The sequence below is a fragment of the Rhinopithecus roxellana genome, chromosome 1 (assembly GCF_007565055.1).
Source record: "Rhinopithecus roxellana isolate Shanxi Qingling chromosome 1, ASM756505v1, whole genome shotgun sequence".
Lineage (NCBI taxonomy): Eukaryota > Metazoa > Chordata > Mammalia > Primates > Cercopithecidae > Rhinopithecus > Rhinopithecus roxellana.
The window spans coordinates 43336995-43362002 of NC_044549.1; the positions used below are offsets into that span (position 1 = coordinate 43336995).

Below are 25008 nucleotides of genomic sequence, written 5' to 3' on the forward strand. Positions count from 1 at the left end.
CCTTAGGAAAGCTGAGTGGAAGACTTGACTTCTACGTGGTCCGCATCCACCTCGAAACCTGTCACCCTGCTGTCCTATCCCTTTAACATGCCCTCCTGGAACTGGGCCAGATGCATGGATCAAAGATTGTCAAAACTTGAAGGGACCGTTTACTCCAATCCCATCTTCACAAAAGGGAAACAATTTCCTTGTCGTTCCCCTACCAGGTCGTTGAAGGAAATCTAGGCAAGTGAAACCTAATACCTCTCACTCCAGTGCCTGTCTTCCTCCCTTGACCCTGGAGCAGAGGGGTCTTTGTTAAGCATTTGGGACCACTAAGAAACGTCAAGAAAAAACGGCATTTCTGGCAGAGTGGGTGGGTATGAGTAAGGTGTTTAGGATGGAGATTATCAAATGTTTTTAGAAAATAGGTAAATAGAAAACAAATTGAAAACATACACGTTAATTTCTCAGATTTGCCTGAGGGATGCTCCAAAGCCAAAAGGTCACTGAGCACTGAGTCTAATTACGTGTTTTCTGATAAAAGCGTATGTTCATTGAAAACACTGGAAGAGCGGCATACTGGAATACTGGTTTATCTGGTGTATTTTGGGCGTTTACAGCTCACGAAAGTTGCACTTTTCCCTTCTATTTCACACAGGTCCTTCCATGGATGCATATCCGCTAGGGCAAGAACTCACGGAGCCACACTCCACAAGACCATTTCCAAAACTGGCTCGGAACGCGGCCCCAGGGGCACTACGCTGGCGCCGCCGGTCTCCAGCGCGTCGCGCACGTCCTGCACGCCCCGCACTGGCGCATGCCGGTCCACAGCGTCGCGTACGCCCCACCCCCGGCGCCGCCTGCTTCCTTCCCTCTCCAGCACTGGGTGACATTGAGCTCACCAGCGCCGCCGTCCCCGGCGAAGTTCTGCGCTGGTCGGCGGAGTAGTAGGTGGCCATGGGGAGCCTCCGCGGTCTGCTCCTGGCAGCGGGTGAGACGCCGGTCGGGCTATGGGAGGTAGGGCAGCTGGCCCAGCCGCTGCGGGTGGGGGAATCCTGAAGCCTTCCTAGGCCCCGGAGTGGCTCCATTCCATGACGCACTTTCTCGGTTGCTCGGAATCCTGCTTCCTTATTGTCAGTGTGGGAGAGAACTAGGTGAGCAGCTACTGATAGATATTGGAGACTGCCCGTGAGTTACCCTCATCTCCATCCACTCAGCTCCCACCAATTTAACTGCCCACGTGCCTACCCTTCTCCTCACCCCAGTCCTCAGACTCCCCTGAGCTCAGTCTGTAAAACACCTACTATCCCTAGACTTCCCTTTTACCCATTCATTCAGCTTTCCACCCTAACTACCCCTATCTGTTCCTCTACTTGAGTCTTCCCTCTTCCCTGCCCCTTCCTCTCTGGAGTTTATCCCAGAAAACCTCCAGTCTGAAGTTTCCCCACTCATTAAATGTCTGATTAAGCCAACGATTTAGGTCTTACAGATTAATAATAATAATTTTCTTAAAATGGAGGATACATTACTTTTAAACACTTATACAATTAATTGATTCGAATTTCTTGGAGGAAAGTGTGTAATTGAAGGATCTGCAGTTTGTTTTGGTGGTAGACATTTGTGTGATGACTGTTTTGGACTTAGGTAATGAAAACTTAATTCTTTTTCTTGGGAGAACCAGCAGAGCCTTGGCATAGTAGGGGTTGAGAAATCAGAGGGCTTGCATTTTGCCTCTTTTCTAGGTACCAGAGATCTTTTGTTCAATGGCGCTACATTATTAAAAAGTTGTTAATTCAATTTTTAAAGGAAAAACAGCCCCAAACTTGGCTATTCAAATAATATAAATGTATATTGTAAATGTAAATGAAATAATGCAAAAAAAAAAAGTGAATGTTGCATAGTTTCACAAGTTTGGTATATAACCCTCCCCACCCCAAGATTATCCTTTACACAGCTTATCTGATGTTCCAGTGGAGAGTGGACTGGAAAACATGTCTCAAACTAAGGAGTATTACTATATTTGCTTCCTTTAAAAGCAAACACTTTCTCCACTAAAATTCTCAGTACTATGATTGATTTCATTGATTTTGTCAGTTTTGTTGAACTAATTCACCTAAAATATCTTATGTACATCATATTAACCATTATAAAGCTTTTCAACAAGGCAAGTGAAAGGATCATTGCTCTGTAAAAAAGTTAAAATGGACTGCAGGAAAAGAACTTTGACATCTTGGAACTAATACTGAGTGTATTGTAAGTAGTTCACCTTCTTGCTTTGATAATATATTTATGCATCCTGAAAATTCCAAAGCCTCTCTGCAAACTTCTGATGTGTGAAAACTTCACTATTGACCACTTAACCAAAGCAGAATTCCTTGAGTGATTTAAGAACAATTTATTTTACTTCAGATATAAAATGTTTAATAGCACACTAAGGATGTTATGTGAGCAGCTCTCCATATGATCTTCCACGAATATCTGATGCTTTGTGAGCAACTCCAGAACAACCTACTGCCTTTCACCCACTTCCTAGCTAAACACTTTCATATACATTATTTTGTTGGATGGATTTCTCATAGCAGCCCTCTCAGGTGAGTCTTACTCCTCCCACACTTTATAAGTGAAGAAACATAGGTTAGAGATGACTTGTCCAGGATCACTTTGCCAGCAAATGTTAGAGCCAGGATAGGAGTCGGTACCCTCTAATTCTGGAATTTTTGTGTTTTTTGCTGTTGTTCAAACTGTTCTTTCAGGGGCTGTGCGTGTTGAATTTGTCATGACTAATTGGGTCTCATTAATCTGAAATGAAAGAGTCATGAAATGCAGATTTAGTTCTGAAATGCAAGTACATCTTCATGTGCAAATGGCTTTTCAAGAAAGAAGACTGATTTAATAAGCAGCCTTAGCCAAAGGAATGATAGATCAAATAGAAATGTAGGCGCAGCGTGGTGGCTCACGCCTGCCATCCCAGCACTTTGGGAGGCTGATACCGGAGGATTGCTTGAGACCAGGAGTTTGAGACCAACCTGGCTAACTTAGCAAGAGTCTGTCTCTCCGAAAAGCTTTTAAAAATCAGCTGGGCATGGTGGCTCAAACCCGTGGTCTCAGCTACTCAGGAAGCTGAGGCAAGAAGATCATTTGAGCCCAGAAGTTTGAGGCTGCGTTGAGCTATAATACAGTCATGCTACCACACTCCAGTCTGGGCAACAGAGTGAGACCCTGTCTCTGGAAAAAAAAAAAAAAAAAAAAAAAAAAAAAAAAAAAAAAGCATAATCTAGGCATCCCTTATTTATCCAGAATATTTGGAATAAGATTCTCTAGGTAAGTGAAATTTCAGATGATCAAAACTTAACCTTATAAATGACGAACCTTTACTTTTGTTTCTGTTGGCAATCTTTGGTATACTCCCTTAGCAAACAATATAGCAAACATAATATAGGCTTTTATGAGCTCGAATTTGTTATTTTGTAGATGTAGTTGTAGATATAGATCAGGGTTGTTAAGTTGTGGTACTGGACACTTCCATGTTTGAGAGGTCCTGTGAACTTCTCAAATTTTTATGATTGTGTACCATTTTTGAGAGAGAAGGTCCATAGCTTGTATCTGCTACTCAGGGCAGTTCATGCTCTTTAAGTTAAAAAGCACTGATACAGATGATTAGGAACTAAATGGCCATCTACCCACACTATGCTGGGTTTCATGAGGGTAAACACTAGATCTGTTTTGTTTTTACTCAATCCTTACCACTTATTGGTGTTCAGCTCATAGTAGACAGGCAATGCATATTTTTTGGACGAAGGACGCTAGGACATATCTTGGAACATGCTGCAGATATAAGGTGAGTTTTCACACCTCTTTTCTCCTGAAAGAATAAAATAGATACAACTTTTAGGATATTGTATCTTTCTACAGAATGATTATTAGTTCAAAGGAATAGAATGACCTTACAAGAATGTTTCTTCTTGAAAGAAAGTTTTGCTGCCCTAAACTCTGTTGACTGGTCAGATTTGAAAATGAATTTATTATCGTCATTATTGTTACCAATGTAATGGACTATGGGCTGCCTTCCTTTTAGTTTAACTGACATTTCAGAGCATTAGAGTAGAGAGGTATCTTAGAAGTCAGGTAGTCTAGTCCTCTAATTTTTACAGATGAGGAAACTTAAGGGCCAAGAAGGGAATCGGCTTGCTAAGGATCACACAGGTACAGACCTGGGACATAGCCAATATCCCCTGGCTCCCATTCTGATTTTATTTCTATCACATTCTGCTACCTTATTGTTCTGTTTGTTCTTGCTAACCAACCCTAAATGAGAACATACCCATTTTAACTACCCCCACCTTTGGCTTTGGTCATTGCTCCTCTCCAGGTCTTACCAAGTATTTATTGAGTACACAGTGAATGCCCTGTATGTATACTGTGAAGGCTCTAAAATGCATGGACTGCACCACTCCTATGGCTGATTTATTGCAGTGAACAAACAAACATATAATACACCAGAATAACCTATACAAAACAGTATATATATAAAGCTTTAGATTACAGACCAGATTGTAAGTGCTGCTGTGGTGTCCTGGAGCCACTGACTTTGTGCAAGTCTCTTCCCAATTTCGTATTCGGTGATGTTACATTAGTAGCTTAAGATCTGCTATGGTAAGGGTTATTGGCAAACACTACAAATCAGGACTTGTCTCCACTGGCCCCCTCCAGTATACCATTGGCTTCAAGAATTCTGAGATTCTTGAAACAAAGGGGTGTGAGAGTGATGTGAGCACATGTAGGGGCGATAATGAGTCTGAAAAAGGCTACGAGAGGAAAGATTACCTTGGATTTTGATGAGGAGGTAATAGGAGATAAAGTGTGGTGTTTGGAGAAGTTTGAACCAAATGAATTTGAACCAAAAAAACCTTTTAGCAGGAGAATTTAAAATCAGTCTGGAATATCTTGTCAGAAAGAAAGCTATCAATTACCACTAAGGATGTGTTCGAAGGACTCCAGAGCCAATTTAGAAGGGTTCTCAATAACTAAAGATGGGATTAAAAGGAACAACTGAAATAGTCTAGAGCACATCACAGGTGTAAAAATGCAACACAAGGCAGTTGCAAGAAAACCAATTTGTTCATTTGAAAACTGGCAAAGGGCAATAATCCAGCATTTATTCCACATTTTCTGCATGATTTATGCCTTAAGATAACCAAATAGTTAATGTGAAAGGGGAGAATACCACCATTTTGCAATCCCTAATGAAATAAATGGATCTAGCAGGAGAAGTAATACAAGAAACATTTCTGGAAAATTAACACAGTAACTACATACCAGTTGAACTGCTGCTACCTATGAAGATGTTACAGTAACTGATGTGTGAGGTGATGATGGAAATAACAAAGGAATATATTCAGGAAGTGTCTGAAGAAAGGATGAGTTTGGAGATACTGAGTAAGGAAGGACTTAAAGACAAGTTTTTTAATGTTGAGGACTACGGAAGTATTGCCTCATTGTCAGAAATAAGAAAGTTGGAAAAATAATCAGAAACGCCATCAAAGATTTGTGTTAGTTTGGCAGAGGAGTTGGCGCATTACTGAGTAGGTTTAGGTGGCATTGAGTTATAGGTGGTGAGAGGTGGAAGACCTGAGGGCAAAGGAAGAGTAAAGTTATGGAGATAACTGAGTACCTAACATATATAGATATATATATATATATATAACTTTCTCCCCAGTAGAATGCAAGTTCTATTGGCACAGATTTTTATCTTTTTTGTATATTTCCTAAAACAATGCCTGGCACATAGGAAGTACTTTGTTGAATGAATATCTCCAACATACATCGATGTCACTGATAGTAAGTATACATGTTAGCATTTTTTGCTGTATTATTTCTCAAACTGAGCTAGCTGAGAGGCGGTTTGTCTTCTGTTCTCCTAAACTGCCTTTGTTCTAATTAGGAGGGATGGGGAGGGACAGCTGTCTTAGGAAATAATTATTGATTCTTTTTCTGTTTAAAGAGCAGAGTCCTCCTAGCTTGCTGCCAGTTAACCTTGTTCCTTTTGTAAGTGCCTGCCAAAGGAGGAATGGGACAGCATTGTGTGAGATGGGGCCTTATAGGTCACATTAAACTAGTGGTTCTCTGGGGAGATGAAAAAGTCCTGGAGATGGATAGTAGTAATTAGTTGCACAACAGTGTAAATGTACTTAACGCCACTGAATTGAACACTTAAAAATAATTAAAATGGTAAATATTATGTTACATATGTTTAACCACATCTTAGGGGAGAGAAACTCCTAGGTTCTCAAAGTATAGTCCAGAACCAGCAGTAGCAGCATCACCTAGGAACTTGTTAGAAATGCGAATTCACAGCCTCCATTACAGAACTGTGGATGCAGAAACTGGAGGTAGGCAGCCTCATGATTTGTGTTTTAACAAGGCATTCCTCTGATTCACACTAAAACACTAAAGTTTGAGGATCACAAGATTTAATAATTGTGTCTTAATCCTCAGTGCTATTAAAAGCTATTGAAAAGTTTCATAGACTTTTCCCATGGCCTCATAACTGCATAATTACCTTTATCAGAAATCCTAACTATATTTGGGTAAAATTGAAAAGTGTTCTAGAAGCATTTTATGAAAGTTAATGTTTTACATAATATTTTTTAAAAAATAAACTTAACAGAGAACCTGCTGTGTTTCAAGTGTCTTACCAGATGCTCCCATATTTGCTTTTCCATTTAACCCTCAAATCAGCTTTGGTACAAGAAACACTGCATTATCCACGTTTTAATTGAGGAAACAAGCTAAAAGCAATTAATTTATCTCCTTTCCACTAGGTGTTACAGATGTTGTGCTTACCAGACCCAGCCAGGCAAAGCGTTCTGGGATTTATAGCCCTGAAAAAGGATATAAATGAGGCCTTTTATGAAAAAGACCATGTGGCAGGTAACCACAAATAGAGATTCCAACTTCAGATGTGTCGAGAGTAAGGACCTCTGAAAATCCATTTTTACCTAAAAGCAATGATAACACTGCCAGAAGTTGGCAGAAGCAACTTTTCCAGAACTCTGGAAAATTACCAGGCATTTGTAACAATCTGAGGAGCATTTATCAAAAAAAAAAAAAAGACTGAAATCATGGTAGGACAGCAAGTCTTGTGGATTTTTAACTTGCTTTATTCCTGTCTTCTCTCAGCTTCACAATAGCCTTGAAAACCAGCAGCCTCACAAATCACAGTTGCTTTGAAAACCAGCAGTCTTACAGGCACTGAAGAAGGCGGAATGGGTTTAGAGTTCTCCAAAACTTCCAGCTCGAGAATTGTTACTATTTGACTTGTCTGACAGTTCGCTGGAAACCCCATTCATAGGGCTTGTCTTTTTTCACCTGACTTGGAGTTTATTCACTGCAGTGTTCTCCCTGGTGCATTTGTTGAAAATAATCAGCAGCACTTGTTTGACATAACATGGAGTGGGTAACAGCTGTATGCCAAAAATGACATAAACCAGATGAAATGGACATACTTATAGAAAGACAAAAATTACCAAAACTAAGTCAAGAAAAAATAAAAAATCTGAAAAGTCCTATAACAGGAGATTGAACTAGTGATTTTAAAACTTCCTGTAAAGAAAAAGTCCAGGCCCAGATGGCTTCAATTGTGCATTCTACCAAACATTTAAAGAAAAAGATAGAATTAATCTTTCACAAACTCTTCCAAAATACAAAAGAGGAGGGATCACTTCCCAATACATTGGATGAGGCCACATTATCCTCATACCAAACCCCCCCCCAAAAAAAACTCAAGAAAACTACAGACCCATATATATCCCTTATATGAATATTGATGTAGAAATCCTCAAGAAAATGCTACAAAATGAATCCAGTGACATGAAAAATTATAAATTGTGATCAAGTGGGATTTATGCTAAAAATGTAAGGTTAGGACTCCTGACTCAACATCATTCACCATGTTAATAGAATAAAGGAAAAAAACACACAACCACATCAGTAAACACAGAGAAAGCATTTGACAAAAATGCAACTTCCCTTCACTATAAACACTCAGAAACTATGAATAGAAAGGAACTTCCTCAACCTGATAAAGGACATTAAATGAAAAACCTGCAACTAACATCTGACTTAATGGTGAAAGGCTGAATGCTTTTCTGCCATGACATGACAAGGATGTCCATTCTCAACATTTCTATTCAACACTGTACTGGAGGTTCTCGTTAGGGAATTTAGGTAGGAAAAACAGTAAGTGGCAAAAGAAGTAAAACTATATTCCCAGATAACATGATCATGTATATAGAAAATCCTAAGGAATACATACACACACATACCCTATTAGACTAAATGTTGAACAGTTTTGCAGTATGCAAGATAAATGGGCAATAAATGATGCAAACATGAAGAAAAACAATTCCATTTATAATAGCATCAAAAAGAATAACGAAGTTTAAAACGTACTCTGGAAATTGCAAAAGCACTACTGAAAGAAATTAAAGAAGACCCAAATAAATGGAAAGACATCCCATGTTCATGGTTCGAGAGACTTAATATTTTTCAGATGAAAGTATTCCTCAAATTGATCTACAGATTGAACACAGTTCCCAACAGAATCCCAGCTGGGGCCTTTGCAGAGATTGGCAAGCTTGTCCTCAAATTCATACAGAAATTTAAGGGACCCTGAGTAGGCGAACTAATCTTTTAAAAGAAAAGCCAAGTTGGATGACTTATACCTCCTGATTAAAAACTACAAAGCTGTAATAATCAAGACTGTGTGGTGCTGGCATAAGGACAGACATCTAGATCAGTGGAATAGAACTGATAGTCCAGAAATATACTCTCATATTTACGGTCAATTGATTTTCTATATTGCACTAAAACAACTCAGTGAGGGAAAGAATAGTCTTTTAAACAAGTGGTGCTGGGAGAACTGGATATTTACATGCCAAAATATGAATTTGGATCCTTTCCACATAAAGTATACTACTGTAACTCAAAGTACATCACAGACCTAAATATTAGAGCTAAAACTATAAAATTCTAGAATATAGGAGTAAATCTTTGTGACCTCGTATATGGCACCAAAAGCTCAAGCATTAAAAGAAAAGATGGATAAACTGGACCTCACCTAAATTAAATTTTTTTATACTTCAAAAGACATCATCAAGATAGTGAAAAGATACTCATGGAATGGGAGACTATATTTGTGAATTATATATCAGATAAGGAAAGAACTCTTACAACTCAAAAATAAAAAGACATAACCCTACTTAAAAAAAATGGGCAGAGGAACTAAATAGATACTTCTCTGGAGAAGATATGCAAATATCCAATTAGTACATGAAAAGATCCTCATTATTACTCATTACATAAATGTAACTTAAGACTACAATGAGATACCACTTCATTCCTACTGGGACAGTTATAATCAAAAAGAACAACAGATGTGGATATGGATGTGAAGACATTGGAACCCTCATGATATGAAAATGTGAAATGTTACAGCCACTTGGAAAATGGTCTTGTAATTCCTTAAATGATTAAATGGAGAGTTGTATCACCCAGTTATTTCACCCCTTAGTATATACCCCACAAACGAAAATACATGTTCCTTAAAAACTTGTACACAAATGTTTATAACGGCATTATTCATAATAGCCAAAAAGTGGAAACCACCCAAATGTCCATTAGTTGACTAATGTGTAGACAAACTCTGGTATAGTGGAATAAAATTAGTCAATAAAAAGGAATCAAGTACTGACAAATGCTACAGCATGGATGAACCTTGAAAATATAAGTAAAAGAAGACAGTCATAAAAGACCACATGTTGTATGATTCTGAAGGGGTGGCCTGTCCCTCCACACCTGTGGGCGTTTCTTGTTAGGTGGAACGAGAGACTTGAGAAAAGAAATGAGACACAGAGACAAAGAATAGAGAAAGAAAAAGTGGGCCCAGGGGACCTATGCTCAGCATACAGAGGACCCACGCCGGCACCAGTCTCTGAGTTCCCTTAGTATTTATTGATAATTATCTTTACCATCTTAAAGATAAGGGAGTGGCAGGATAATAGGATCACTGTAGGGAGAAAATCAGCAGTAAGACATATGAATAAAGAGCTCTGTGACATGAATAAGTTTAAAGGAAAATGCTGTGCCTTGATATGCATATGCAGACATTTCCATAAACCTTTTAGCAGCATTGCTCCAGCAAGTCCCACCTTTTGCCGTAAGGCGGTTTTCTCCTATCTCAGTAAACAGAGCATACAATCGGGTTTTACACCGAGATGTTCCATTGCCCAGGGACGGGCCGGAGACAGATGCTTTTCTCTATCTCAACTGCCAACAACCGCCAAAAGGCCTTCTTTCCTCCTGTACTAGTCCTCCTCAGCACAGACCCTTCATGGGTGTCGGGCTGGGGGACGATCAGGTCTTTCTCTTCCCACGAGGCCATATTTCAGACTATCACATGGGGAGAAACCTTGGACAATACCTAGCTTTCCTAGACAGAGGTCCCTGTGACCTTTGGCAGTGTACGTGTCCCTGGGTACTTGAGATTAAGAGAATGGTGATGACTTTTAACCAGCAAGCTGCCTTCAGGCACTTGTTTAACAAAGGCACATCCTGCACAGCCCAAAATCCATTAAACCTTGAGTCACCACAGCACATGTCTCTTGCAAGGACAAGGTTGGGGGTAGGGTCACAGATTAACAGCATCTCAAATACAGAACAAAATGGAGTCTCCTATGTCTACTTCTTTCTATATAGACACAGTAAGAGGCTGATCTCTCTTTCTTTTCCCCCCATGATTCCATTTATATAAAATGTCCAGAATATGCAAATCCATAGAGACTGAAATCAAATTAGGGTTGGGGGAAAGAGGAAACGGAATGACTGCTAACGTATTCAGGATTTCTTTCTGGGTTGATGAATGTCTTCTGGAATTAGATAGTAGTGATCAATACACAACTTTGTGAATACATGAAAACTACTGAATTTCACACTTTAAAAGTGAGTTTTATGATAGGGAATTATCTATCAATAAAAGTATTATTTTTAAAATTTTAAACATGAACATATTTCCATGAGAAGTCCACAGTAGTATCTTTTAACTTGTTATGTTCAAAAGATATATATATATATTTAACAGCAAGGGGGAAAAGTGAGGAAATGATGCTTTTCACTATCACTGGGAAAACTGCCTCTGTAACCATGTTTTACTCCTACTGCCTCTCTTACCTCCCCTTATTGCTCCAAACTCTGAGACTGCAAGACACCCAAGTGGGAGTTTGGAACTTCCAAGGCACAGTCTTTTTATCCACTAGCAAATTCATTTTTAACCACAAAGGTCTGAGGGCACACACTCTTACTGCATTCAATACAAGTCTTGGGCATTCAGTTTCTATCATCTAGAGCATCATATAGTGGCAAGGCCCTAGTCAGATTTATCTCTGGTGCCTTTCCAGCTTTCATTTCTGTTCCACTCTTCCACATCCTAGAGACTCAGGGGCTCTTAGATGTCTTGTGATCTCAGGAGCTTATACCAGACCTGGCCTCATCTGCACCACAATCCCAAGATCAGAATTACTCACCCTTTCTCCCACCTGATCAAAACTATTTCTGGTTGTCTCTGCTTCTGATTTTAATTAATTAAAATTATTCATGCTAAAGCTGAAGGTAAGAATTCCTAATTAAAACTAATTTCTTAAATGTATTTATTTTATGAAGGTATTTCCTAGCTTTATTCACTGAAGAGGCAAAAACAGCGACAAACTGAAAAAAAATGAGCCCCCCATAAGAAGTCTCTAAAAACATTTCTTTAAAAGAACCAGAGCCCATTGGTAGGAATGTGTGATTCCAACTCAGGGGCAGAAAACATTTAAAATCAGTCTGGAATATCTTGTCAGAAAGAAAGCTATCAATTACCACTAAGGATATGTTCAAAGGACTCCAGAGCCAATTTAGAAGGGTTCTCAATAACTAAAGATGGGATTAAAAGGAACAACTGAAATAGTCTAGAGCACATCACAGGTGTAAAAATGCAACATAAGGCAGTTGCAAGAAAACCAATTTGTTCATTTGAAAACTGGCAAAGGGCAATAATCCAGCATTTATTCCACATTTTCTGCATGATTTATGCCTTAAGATAACCAAATAGTTAATGTGAAAGGGGAGAATACCACCATTTTGCAATCCCTAATGAAATAAATGGATCTAGGTAATAATCACCATTGTCTGCTAAAAAAAAAAAAAATAGATGAAAGGTTGATGGGGAACCTTATAAAAGGTGAATCAGATTAATAGCATCTACTGATCAATCTTAATATGAAAAGAGACAAAATTGGCATATGCCTATTGATGTAGCATAATAAGACATACACAGTACCTACCACCTATGACATTCTTGCTAAAAGATCTAATCTGAATCTTTCAGGCCTCAAAAATCTGTTTACAAGGAATAGAGGAGTTTGGAGAGTATGTTGGACAACACCATGGGGGTGTGATAAGCAAAATCTAAAATTGAGGGACACTCTATAGGACTAATGACTGGTTTCTTTAACAAATAAATGATTTTAAAAAATGTAAGAGGAGAGACCTATAGATTTAAAGAAACTCAGGAAGCATCAGCCATATTCAGTTTGTGCACCTATTTTGAATAAGCAAACTAAAAAAAAAAAAAATGAGCCTATCAGAAATTTCATCTTAATAGGATTTGATCATAATATACTGATATTAAGGAACATTTTTAAATTATATTAATATTTCAGATATGATTTTGAAATACATACTGAAGTATTTATGGATGAACTAATACAATATTTGGGATTTTCTTTTTTTTTTTTTTTTTTTTTTGAGACGGAGTCTTGCTCTGTCGCCCGGGCTGGAGTACAGTGGCAGGATCTCAGCTCACTGCAAGCTCCGCCTCCCGGGTTTATGCCATTCTCCTGCCTCAGCCTCCCAAGTAGCTGGGACTACAGGCGCCTGCCACCTCGCCCGGCTAGTTTTTTGTATTTTTTAGTAGAGACGGGGTTTCACCATGTTAGCCAGGATGGTCTCGATCTCCTGACCTCGTGATCCACCCGTCTCGGCCTCCCAAAGTGCTGGGATTACAGGCTTGAGCCACCGCGCCCGGCCTGGGATTTTCTTTAAAACAATCCAGTAAGGGGTAGATAATAGCTAGAGTTTAGGTGAAATGGTATTTTAAAAATTTTTTAAGTTCAGGGGTACATGTGCAGGTTTGTTACATAGGTAAACTCATGTCACAGAGGTTTGCTGTACAGTTTATTTTGTCACCCAGGTACTAAGCCTAGTACCCATTCATTACTTTTTCTGATCCTCTCCTCCCTACCACCCACAACCCTCAGATAGGCCCCAGTGTTTGTTGTTCCCTTCTGTCTATGTGTTCTCATTATTTAGCTCCCACTTATAAATGAGAACATGCAGTATTTGGTTTTCTGTTCCTGTGTTAGTTTGCTAAGGATAATGAATGACCTCCAGCTCCGTCTGTGTTCCTGCAGAGGACATGCTCTCATTCTTTTTTTATGGCTGCGTAGTATTCTGTGGTGTATACGTACCACATTTTCTTATTTTTTTAATTTATTTTTTGAGACAGTCTCACTCTTGCCCAGGTTGGAGTGCACTGTCATGATCTAGGCTCACTGCAACCTTCAACTCCCAGGTTCAAGTGAGCAATTCTCATGCCTCAGCCACCCAAGTAGCAGGGATTACAGGCATGCGCCACTGTGCCCGGCCTAAAGAAAAGACCACATTTTCTTTATCCAGTCTGCCATTGATGGACATTTAGGTTGATTCATGTCTTTACTGTTGTGAATAGTGCTGCAATGAACAAACACATTCATGTGTCTTTATGATAGAACATTTATATTCCTTTGGAGATATACCCAGTAATAGCATTGCTGGGTCCAGTGGTAGTTCTGTTTTTAGGTCTTTGAGGAATCGCCATACTTCTTTCCACAATGGTTGAACTAATTTATACTCCCATCAACAGCATATAAGTGTTCCTTTTTCTCTGAAACCTTTCCACAGCATCCCTTATTTTTTGACTTTTTAATAGTAGCCATTCTGGCCAGGCGCGGTGGCTCACGCCTGTAATCCCAGCGCTTTGGGAGGCTGAGGTGGGAGGATCACCTGAAGTCAGGAGTTCAAGACCAGCCTGGCCAACATGGTAAAACCCCGTCTCTACTAAAAATACAAAAATTAGCTGGGCATGGTGGAAGGTGCCTGTAATCCCAGCTACTTGGGAGGCTGAAGCAGGAGAATTGTTTGAACCTGGGAGGTGTAGGTTGCAGTGAGCTGAGACCACACCATTGTACTCCAACCTGGGCAACAAGAGCAAAACTCCATTAAAAAAAAAAAAAAAAAAGCAAAGGCTTGGAGCCAATCCAAATGCCCATCAGTGATAGAGTGGATAAAGAAAATGTGGCACATATACACCATGGAATACTATGCAGCCATAAAAAAGGATGAGTTCATGTCCTTTGCAGGGACATGGATGAAGCTGGAAACCATCATTCTCAGCAACCTGACACAGGCACAGAAAACCAAACACCACGTGTTCTCACTCATAAATGGGAGTTGAACAATGAGAACACATGGACACAGGGAGGGGAACATCACACACCAGGGCCTGTCAGGCAGTGGAGGGTTAGGGGAGGGATAGCATTGAGAGAAATAGCTAATGTAAATGACGAGTTGGTGGGCGCAGCAAACCACCATGGCATGTGTATACCTATGTAACAAACCTGCACGTTCAGGACATGTATCCCAGAACTTAGTAAATAAATAAAGACTGAGAATGGCCAGGCACGGTGGCTCACACCTGTAATCCCAGTACTTTGGGAGGCTGAGGTGGCCGGATCACCTGAGGTCAGGAGTTTGTGACTAGCCTGACCAACGTGGATAAACCCCATCTCTACTAAAAATACGAAAAAATTAGCCAGGCATGGTGGCGGGTGCCTGTAATCCCAGCTACTTGGGAGGCTGAGGCAGGAGAATCGCTTGAACCTGGGAGACAGGTTGCGGTGAGCCAAGATTGTGCCACTAGACTCCAGCCTGGACAACAAGAGCGAAACTCCGTCTCAAAAAAAAAGCAAGACTGAGAATATAGTTACTATATACAGATGTTCATTGTTTGGGGAGAAATTCAATAGAGTCTTGAATATTCTCATGATGTGCACAGATTATTTTAAATCATAAATACATCTTATATCTTAAATATGTTTTGCTTTCCATATATACTTGATATTTATATGAAAATGTTTTATCCTAATATTTGCCAACAAGTCTTATATTTGTGTGACCTTTTGAAAGTTGAGTAATAACTGTAATACTACTTTGCTTATTTTTCATAAAACAGTGATTTTGTTTAATATATCTGAAAATGCATTTTTCATTTATTTTTTCTTATTCTTCTTATATGTATACATCAAGTGTGGCATTTGAGAATCTGTTGATAAAATTTACAAAAGTAGAATTACAATTTTATGTTCATGATGAGTGACTTAATAATATTCGCCTGATTGTATCTCTTATTTTGTGTGCTTTTGTTAAACATATGTTGATTTATTTTGCCAACATTATTATATAGACAGAGAACTCCTTTTCTTTCAGGTTAGTTCATGCGATCCTGGTTCATGGAACATAAAGTGAGATTTTATGGGTGACAGGGAGAGAGATCAGGCTTGACTTGAGGGCACATGGGAAAAGAAGGGGGCTATCTTTTCACAAAGATTTAAATATCTCGTAGGAACTGTTTGCCAGTGCAATTATGAATATGTGTATTTGTGCCTAATTTTTATTTTTTAAAAGCTTAGGTGATTATAATTTTATCTGTAAAATGTTGAAAGTGTAGTCTGATTAAAATAGTGTATATCTAAAAATTAAATAAATAATAGGCATTGTGGCTGGTTATGAGATGGCATTGCATTGTGGTTTTGATTTGCATTTCTCTAGTGATCGGTGATGTTACTTGTTATTCCATATGCCTGTTGGCTGCATGTGTGTCTTCTTTTGAAAAGTATTTGCTCATGTCCTTTGCCCAGTTTTTAATGGGCTGGTGTTTTTTTTCTTGTAAATTTGTTTAAGTTCCTCATAGAGCTGGATATTAGACCTTTGTCAGATGCATAGTTTGCAAAAATTTTGTCTCATTCTGTAAGTTGTCTGTTTACTCTGTTGGTAGCTTCTTTTGCTCTGCAGAATCTGTTTAGTTTCTGCACAGTAAAAGTTAAATGTATTAGATCCCATTTGTCCATTTTTGCTTTTGCTGCAGTTGCTTTTGGCATCTTCATCATGAAATCTTTGCCCATTCCTATGTCCAGAATGGTATTGCCTAGGTTGTCTTCCAGGGTTTTTATAGAGGTTAAATGATACTTATTAGCCATATAGCAATCATTGTTGAAAATGGGTGATGAGTATATAGGGGTTCGTAATACTACTCTCTATCTGTGCTTTGAGTTTAAATTTTTAAAATAAACTACATATATTCTTATATATATAGTTTTAAAGTTATATTTAGTTCAAAACTACATCTAAAATTGATTTCTAATTAGGGATTTGTGGCTTACAAGGAGCAAGGCTTTCTAGAGTTACTTTTTGCTAACCACTGCAGCCCCCTAACCAGTTTATCAGCATAGTATTGGCAACTTGGTGACCTAGTTTATCACTTTTGGGAGGTTACTAATCTTCACCTCAACAGCCCTGATGCCATAATACATAATATTGCCACCAGAGCCATTGTTATGATAAGACACATGTGGGAAGTACTTATTTAAAATTTGCAGCTGGTAACATTTTTATGTTGTAAATTCCTAATTTCCTAATCAATAAAACATTTATATTTTAAAAGAGCATCAGGCATAGCACTTTAAATATAGTATGTGTATCTTACATATAGTAAATTCATTTCCTAAATGAACTAATTTTTATAAATGAAACGTAACTTGGAGGTATTTCTTATTTTGAGAAAACATCACATTTTCTTTCTTTGAAACATTTTTCTCTCTTTTTTAGGAAGCTGTTTTAGGTTATGTGAAAGAGATGTTTCCTCATCTCTAAGGCTTACCAGAAGCTTTCATTTGAAGATAATAAATGGATTTTGCATAAAACCACAGGAAAGTCCCAGAGCTCCATCCCGTAAGTTTTTATTTTTTCTATTTATGAAGTAGATAGCTCCCAAGGAGTAGGAAAACTTGGAATCAAAAGAACCCAAAAGAGAGAGGTTCCTATATCATACCCTCCCATGTAGAGAGAACACATTGTGTTTACATTGTGCATGTGCACATGACCAATATGAGCACAGTGTGGGAGGCCTGAGGGAGGTCCATGTTCCTACATCATACAACATGGGAGGCCTGAGGGAGGCCCATGTTCCCACATCATACCTCCCATGTTTTACTCACATGCAGGCTCATGTCCTACATCATACTTCTCATGTTTTACTCACATGTAGGCCCATGTTCCTACAGCAGACCTCCAGTGTTGTACTCCTACTGGTCATGGGCACATGCACAGTGGTTTCTTCATTTTCACCATTTGTCATTTTCATCTTGCCTCTACGGTTGGACTGGAGCTTTCTCTTTTTTTTTTTTGAGACGGAGTCTCGCTCTGTCACCCAGGCTGGAGTGCAGTGGTCGGATCTCAGCTCACTGCAAGCTCTGCCTCCTGGGTTTACGCCATTCTCCTGCCTCAGCCTCCCGAGTAGCTGGGACTACAGGCGCCCGCCAGCTCGCCCAGCTAGTTTTTTTTTTTTTGTATTTTTTAGTAGAGACGGGGTTTCACCGTGTTAGCCAGGATGGTCTCGATCTCCTGACCTCGTGATCCGCCCATCTCGGCCTCCCAAAGTGCTGGGATTACAGGCTTGAGCTACTGCACCCGGCCCAGACTGGAGCTTTCTCTAGGAGAATGGATGTACCAAAGTAAATAGTAGTCCAGACATTATGTTTTAAAGAACTCCAAAGATGAACCAAATTAAGATACTATGTGTTAGGTAAAATATAAGTAGGACCTTCTGCTTATTACCCTCACTGGCTCTCCCTTTGCACTGATTTTTATCTCTAGTCTAGTCCCTACTTATTAATGAAATGACTCAGATGGCGTATATTCCCTTCAGACTCAACAAATCTTTTAAGTAGTATTCATGCTCTTTCCTTCCTCATCTGGGTCTTTTCCCATCTTCTTTTAGTTACAATACTGCTGTTGTCTTAGTAATCTAAGTTTGATGTTCTCGTGACTCCTTCCTCTTTGTCTTAAGCAGTCTCCACATGCTTTCAGTCATCCTCAGACTGACTTCATCTCTCTTCCCACTGCTGCAACTCTGGTTCAGACTATATCCCCTCACCCTTGTATTACAGTCTCCCATTTAGACTTTTTGCCCACTCTACCCTGTCCCCCTTTTCTCTCTCCATCCATTGTACAGATAGTAAGCCTTCCTAAAACATTAGTTTCTTCCGTGTTTCAAAATGTACAGTAGTTCCCAATCAACTCTAAACCCCTTAGCCTGACATTCAAGCTCTGGTAAAATCTGATTGTACCTTACAAACTTTTTCTTAGTCTACTGAAGTCAGACAAGCTCCTCACTGTTCCCTCCTTGTTCATCCTTACTTCATATTTTTGTTCTTGATGTTCTTTCAGTTTTCAATGGATGAGGCTTATATTGGGAAATAATGCTTTTATTTTACCTCATGGGATTTTATAATCTTATTTGGAAAATGAAGCATCCTAAGAAATTCCATTCAAATAAAGCTCTAATTAACTTGAAGTTTCTCACTGTTTCTGTTTAGTGACTAGTTAAAAAGCACTAATACCATTTTTCTGTTATTAAATTTGAGAGTTATAATCTCAAACACGTAAGATTCCTTGTTTGGTTTTTCTCGTAGGCACTTACAGCCACAGAGTGCCTTTACACAAACCTACGGATTGGCAGAAAAAGATGCTGATATGGTCAGGTCGCTTCAAAAAGGAAGATGAAATCCCAGAGACTGTCTCGTGAGTGCTGAATTTAGTATTACAAGCAGCTTTCATTTCTCACTAATGTAAGGGAAAAACAATGTCTCTGAGTTCCAGCTGTTTAAAACTTTTCAACCAAATTTGAAAACAGTTTTCACTTTTCCAAATGTTTTATCTTTGGTAAGTACTTGGAATATAAACAATGCTAGAAAACCTGTGTCTTATCATTGGTATGTTACATAGTGACTAGTGAAGAACTGTCAGGTACTCTGAAGTCAGTTGATTATTTGATTTCATCCCCCGGCTACAGAAGTGTGACTTTTTCTAAAGTTTGTTTTTAATCTAGGTATATAAATTAAGTACCACTGACAATGACTATATTCCCCCAAATCCATTTAAGTACTCAACCTTAGACATAAAAGTATTTAATTGCAACACTCTGGAATTCAGGAAAGAGTGCTTCCTGTCACCAATTTCCTTAAACCTAAGGGAAGGGATCTTGGCTGGGATCTTGGAAATTTTTCAGAGTTTGTAGATAATGAGTGCAGGTTCCTCCAACTCAGTTTCTCAACTCCGTACTATTGATATTTGGGGCTTGATGATGATGCTTTGTGGCGGGGGGTGCCCTATTTGTTGGAAGATGTTTGGCAGCATCCCTGGCTTCTGCCCTCTCGATGCCCATAGCATTGCCTCAGCGCTGACAACCAGAAATTTCTCCAGACACTGCCAAATGTCCAAGGGGCACCAGGGGGGTGGGAATCTCCCCTAGTTGAGAACCAGTGCCCTAGCCTCATGTTAAAGACGCTGACTGGCTGGCACCTTGGCTAAAAAGAGATTCTGAGAAATAGATGTCATCTCCTGTGAAGCATCATCCTATTCAGGGACAGGGACTTTGGACAAAGCTCCTGGAAGTTCCCTGTCAGCAAGAAACTATTCCTGGATCTTCTGGTCTCTGGTTTCAAGTCATGACTGAAAATGATCTGAGCTCATTCAGGATTTCTTTCCCAGGGAAATATGTAGTATTTAGTTTCTGTTTACAACAACTTTAATAGAGCTTTTCTGCTTCTGCCAGTCAAATTGATAGCACATTACTTTAACTAGAATTATTTCAGCAGGAAAGCCCTGGTTTTTCTTAGCTCAAGTCATGTATTCTTCTGGGTAATAAGAGAATACTGGAAATAACCATGACATCAGGTTCTTGCCTACGCCCTCATTCTTCCTATACCAACAGAAAATAAGCTGGTATTCACCCATGGCCGTAACAGATGCTGTATAGGCTTTGTTGTAGAACACCTTCCTCAGTCTGCCTAATAGTTGGTTCCAAGATCCCCTCAGGCCCAAAATACTGCCTCATGAATCACTCTGGAAGGGTCTTTTCTGGGCCTGGGCAGCCATTTATCCTTGCACTGGTAGTTCTGAACAGGCACTGCTTAACTTGCCCGTTCCTGTTACTCCCTATGGGATGGATTATTTTTCATGAGGATCATGGCACTTCAAATCCCATAAAATACCATCAACATGGGAAGTCAGTTTGTGGTTAGTGGAATCTCAGGTGCTCCTAACTGACCAATTTGACAGTCCTTAGCAGTTGTATTGGGTTCCTGCCAGCCTGCAGGCCCAGCTTAAATGCCTGGAGAACCCCGTCCACGTGCTGCTTCACAGGTCCCAGCTCCTACATCACATTGTACATGCTTTCATCTTCCTCCTTCCACCTGCAACATCCCAGATCCTTTGCCTCCTTCCAAGCATTTTTAAAGTAATCCTCTCCCATTTTAAAAGTAATACATGTTAAATATCTCAGGGGAAAGAAAGCACTTCAATCCCATCATCTAGAGATAATCACTTCCTATTTACACATCTACTGAGAAGACCAGAAGTTAATCTTGGGCCCCATAAGGGCTCCACATCCCCTGCCTTGAGGTTCTGCCAGACACCGAGGTAACAGAATCGTGACCACCAGGTGTGGCAATGCATGCCTATAGCCCTGGCTGCTCAGGAGGCTGAGGGAGGAGGATCGCTTGAGTCTAAGATTGTGAGTCCAGCCTGGGCAGCATGGTGAGACCCTATCTCTTTAAATAAAGTAAATTAAAAATAGAAGCATGACTCACTGCCTGCTTGCAAAATCACCAAGGTAGATTGGCCTTCTCTTTAGGCTCTTCTATGTTAAGCCTCTTAGGTTTCACACAAGAATGATGAACCAACCATCAACTTTTTTTTAAGGCACATGGGTCTGTATTCAGTGGATAGGTTAGAAAAGCTGCACTTTGGCACCTGCCAAAGACCACAATATCAAGTTCACTGTCACTCAATTTTAGCAAGACATTAGTTTAAAAACATAAATATTAAGGAGCATTGCTTAAAGGACCTTCCTACTATTTTAGATATTCTCAAATCTATTCAGGGTTCAAGACAGAAAAAAGCTGGGTATATGGAGCACATTGGTTAACTTTCTCCAATGTTTGATCTTTCTGAATTGTGCTTTGTGTTGAAACATATGAATCTTATTGTAGTATCTGTTGTCAAGATGTTTTCAGATGATGACTAGATCACATAACATCTTCTCAAGAACCTCAGGGAGAAATGGCTACCTGTTTCACTTTCAGCATTTATAGGCTGGTTGGAAACCTGAGAGCTGAAATTGGGGTCCACCATAGCAAGTATAGATTAATATGCCTTGCCCATGTTTTTTTTTTTTTTGGCTTTGTTCATGACTTCACTTTTTATTCTTACTTTTGTACTTAATTGTGTGCTATCTTGTATTTTATATATAAATGGGTTATTAAAAATGCTTTATCCTCCCCAAAGTCCTATGAGATCTCTAGGCCCTTTTTAAAGAGATCTCTAGGTCTCCCTATATATATTTATAGACACTACAATATTTTGAATTTATACACAACTTTTTTCCTGCACAACTTCTGAAAGGGAAAAGTTAATAACTTTCTCTCATGATTTCATTGTATTACTAGGTTGGAGATGCTTGATGCTGCAAAGAACAAGATCCGCGTGAAGATCAGCTATCTCATGATTGCCCTGACAGTGATAGGATGCATCGCCATGATTATCGAGGGCAAGAGGGTGAGAAGGGGTTTTTCTCTATCCAGTGTGTATGTTCTCCACCAAAAACCTAGAATAACTAAAGGACTGACCCTTGTATTTACCCTCTGAGAAGAGGAGGCTACTTTCTACATTACATGAGAAAAGATAAGCAAAAAAATAAGACATATTGGGAACCAGCCTGGAATGTCATCCTTGGGGATAAATAGCAAATCCTAACTTTGGCGTGGTGAAGAAGGACTAAATTCATTTTGTGTAATGTAAATTTAAAAAGTGTTTCTGATGACAGATGTCATAATGTAAATTAAGAAATATGACACTGGCATATTTAATAACCCATTGCATATTTCCAGATTGCTCTTGGTACCCAAGTGTATTTACCCTCACCATAACTGCCTTCATCATGGTGAGCTTTCCTAGCAGGGTTCTTTATTTGAAGCTCAGCCAGACAGGGCCATATGTCTAAGGACCATAGCTCCTAAGCAGTACATAGGAATGCAAGTCCAGAAATCTTTAGCACAGATTATGATAATTAATAGCTATCACTAATTGAACACTCACTGCATTCCAGGTACTTTTCTAGCTGATACCTTGTCTGAACCTCACAAAAACACTGTAAGATAAGTATTATTAGGGCCTCATTTGTAGATGAGGAAAACTATAGCTTAGAAAGCCTTAGTAACTTGCCCAAGGCCACACATGTCCCTAATGACGAGCCACAATGTGAACCTAGACCCAATTCAGGTAATAGGAAAATTGCTCCCATTTATTGAGTGCTTATTATGTAACAGGCACTTAATCACCCCCATAACCCTAAGAGGTAAATAGTTTTCCCAAACTCACATAGCTAACAAGTGGCAAGATAAAAATTTAGACCTAAGTTTGCAGGATACCAAACCTCATATTATACTATCTTGCTATTAAGCTATAGTTATTTTTATATTCAGCAGCTTTGGTCAAATTCTTCTTTTAATACCATGTATGATTCTGTATATCACAGCTTCCATGTGGAAAGAGATGACTTACAACTACTTTAAGATACTAAAAATGTTCTTCTACATACCCACTCTTAACTTTCTTATCCTCAGTAATTCCAAAGTAAAAGGAAATGTACTTTTGGCTGTCTTCAGTCTTGTAGTTAAATGAAAATACTGACCATTTTAGGCTGACCTCATGGGAGTACAAAGGGGCAGATGTGCTGAGCTGGGTGAAGTTCTCTTGAAAACTCTGTTCTACCCCACTTCATTTTTTCTTGTCTCCCTCTTTGACCTCTCATGCATAGTTCTCAGGTTAAAACCAGCAGAAACATGTGGACAGGACTGTAAACTTCTAGGATTCTGAGAAATTTGCATTGCTTTTGTATACTCAATTGTACTGCTGAGTTTAAATATTCCAGAAGCAAATTATTCACCTGGAATCACTTCTAGCATCATCCAGGGCTACATGCTGTGTACTGCAGAGAGTTCTTCTCTTGTTCTTTACCATGAAATTTTAACATTTTAGTTTTATGGAATTTCCATTTCCATAAATGCTACTGGAATGGAGAACTTTTTAACTTAATGTGATTTGGAAGAGAAAAATTAGCCATTGTGTATTTTGCTCTCACCGTCAACTTTCCTTTCTCCTCCCCCTCCATATACCCAATTATTTTACATATGAAATTATGCAAATAGGAGGAAATATCAGCTTAGGGTACTAGTTTCACTTATTTGGTATAAAAGTTTTGAAACTGGCCTGTATGTAAGCTTCATAGAAATCTGACCATTTACATGGAGAGGGAAATGAGGGAAGAGGACGGTTGCCTCCCCCACTCAAAGGATGGAATTGTAGTACAGATAATCGTGGAAATCGTCAATGGTAGTATTTTGGTAAAGTCTGGAATTTGCAAAGCTGAATGTTTTTGGTAAAAGAGAAGTGAGGAACTAGAAGGGTCTGAGTATGCAGATAAATTGGGGAAGGAGAAATGGTAGCAACAAAGAAAAGTGAAAGAAGAAAAATGGGATAGAAATGGCAATGAGAAGGTATTTAGTATAAAAGAGAAGTGGGGTGGAATGAGAAGAAAGTATAAGAGAAAAGGAGAGGATAAAGATTGAAAGAAAGGGGCCAGAAGGGAAGAAAAAGGAGAGGTGTGGCACTTCTTACTTATGCTTGAATGGATAAGTACAAGGAAGTTGAAGCATACGAGGAAGTTGAAGCACATGGAGGAGACTGCCATGCCCAGTGTCCAAACAGCAGAGGACTCCATGCCTCTACTGCCCTGTTAACCTGCTGTCGTCAATGCAAGGTAAAGATACCCTCCCCTGACCAGCATACAAATCAGCTGTTCAAATCTCTTTTGCTTTAGGCTGCCCAAAGAAACGAGACTTTAACACGCTTGAACTTAGAAAAGAAAGCTCGTCTGAGAGAGGAAGCAGCTATGAAGGCCAAAACAGAGTAGCAGAGGTATCCGTGTTGGCTGGATTTTGAAAATCTAGGAATTATGTTGCAACGAGCCTGTATTAAAAAGGATGTGGTATGAGGATCCATTTCATAAAGCATGGTTTGCCCAAACCTGTACCATTTCCGTATTTCTGCTGTAGAAGTAGAAATAAATTTTCTTAAATAATGACTGTCTGTGTTTTATTGTTTTGATCCAAGTAAAGTGTAGCCTCTCAGCCTTTTGGACAAAAATGAAACAATTTATTTCAACTTGAATACCAACTCTTTAGAGAAGTAGGTACCGTATCTTACTTCTCTTCTCATTACCAAAGTAACCTCTCCACAGGCGAACTCATTTTGTAGAGATAAGGAAGGCCAGTTGAGTATATGGCCCAGGTGCAGCTTGGAGGGCCAGCCTTCTCAAATGCCTTGGTGTATTTGGTGGGGAGGCTGCTCCCTAATAGAGCAAGCCCTGAGAAGCAGGCAGACCACATTCTATAATCTTTGAACATGCTGCCAAATAGAGGCTTTTAGGAGAACAGTTTTTTAAACATCCTGACAAGGTCCAGCCAGGAATTTCTAAGGACTTAGAAATCCCAGCAT

The 25008-nt window shown here is 39.3% G+C and overlaps 2 protein-coding genes and 1 long non-coding RNA gene across 5 annotated transcripts in view; 2 read left to right on the forward strand and 1 right to left on the reverse strand.

The window, feature by feature from the left end:
• Window positions 1-6809, reverse strand: part of CCDC58 (coiled-coil domain containing 58) — a 30270-nt gene extending 23461 nt beyond the window's left edge. Inside the window, exon 1 of one of the 3 annotated variants that reach the window (XR_004060349.1) lies at window positions 439-1091. The gene's annotated coding sequence lies outside the window, so the exon portion shown is untranslated. Of the gene's footprint in view, window positions 1-438; window positions 1092-3726 lie in introns of those variants that run through there. The other 2 variants (XM_030941935.1, XM_030941929.1) reach the window with 2 other exon arrangements.
• FAM162A (family with sequence similarity 162 member A) lies at window positions 839-24595 on the forward strand. The gene is made up of 5 exons (XM_010370533.2): window positions 839-973; window positions 16999-17121; window positions 18864-18972; window positions 21900-22008; window positions 24332-24595. Exons 1-5 carry the CDS (start codon window positions 940-942, stop codon window positions 24422-24424), a joined length of 468 nt encoding a protein of 155 aa, XP_010368835.1. The 5' UTR covers window positions 839-939; the 3' UTR covers window positions 24425-24595.
• On the forward strand, window positions 1001-7093 carry LOC115900690. The gene is made up of 2 exons (XR_004060353.1): window positions 1001-1136; window positions 6804-7093. It is a non-coding gene; the product is annotated as an uncharacterized LOC115900690 (long non-coding RNA).
• Window positions 24596-25008: the final 413 nt, after the last annotated feature.

Bases quoted from the DNA above. Each gene is read 5' to 3' on its own strand.
- FAM162A (XM_010370533.2), top strand. From the start codon at position 940: ATGGGGAGCCTCCGCGGTCTGCTCCTGGCAGCGG. The intron at 17,122-18,863 runs GTAAGTTTTTAT...TTTTTCTCGTAG, and splicing joins AAGTCCCAGAGCTCCATCCC to GCACTTACAGCCACAGAGTG. The intron at 18,973-21,899 runs GTGAGTGCTGAA...TTGTATTACTAG, and splicing joins GAAATCCCAGAGACTGTCTC to GTTGGAGATGCTTGATGCTG.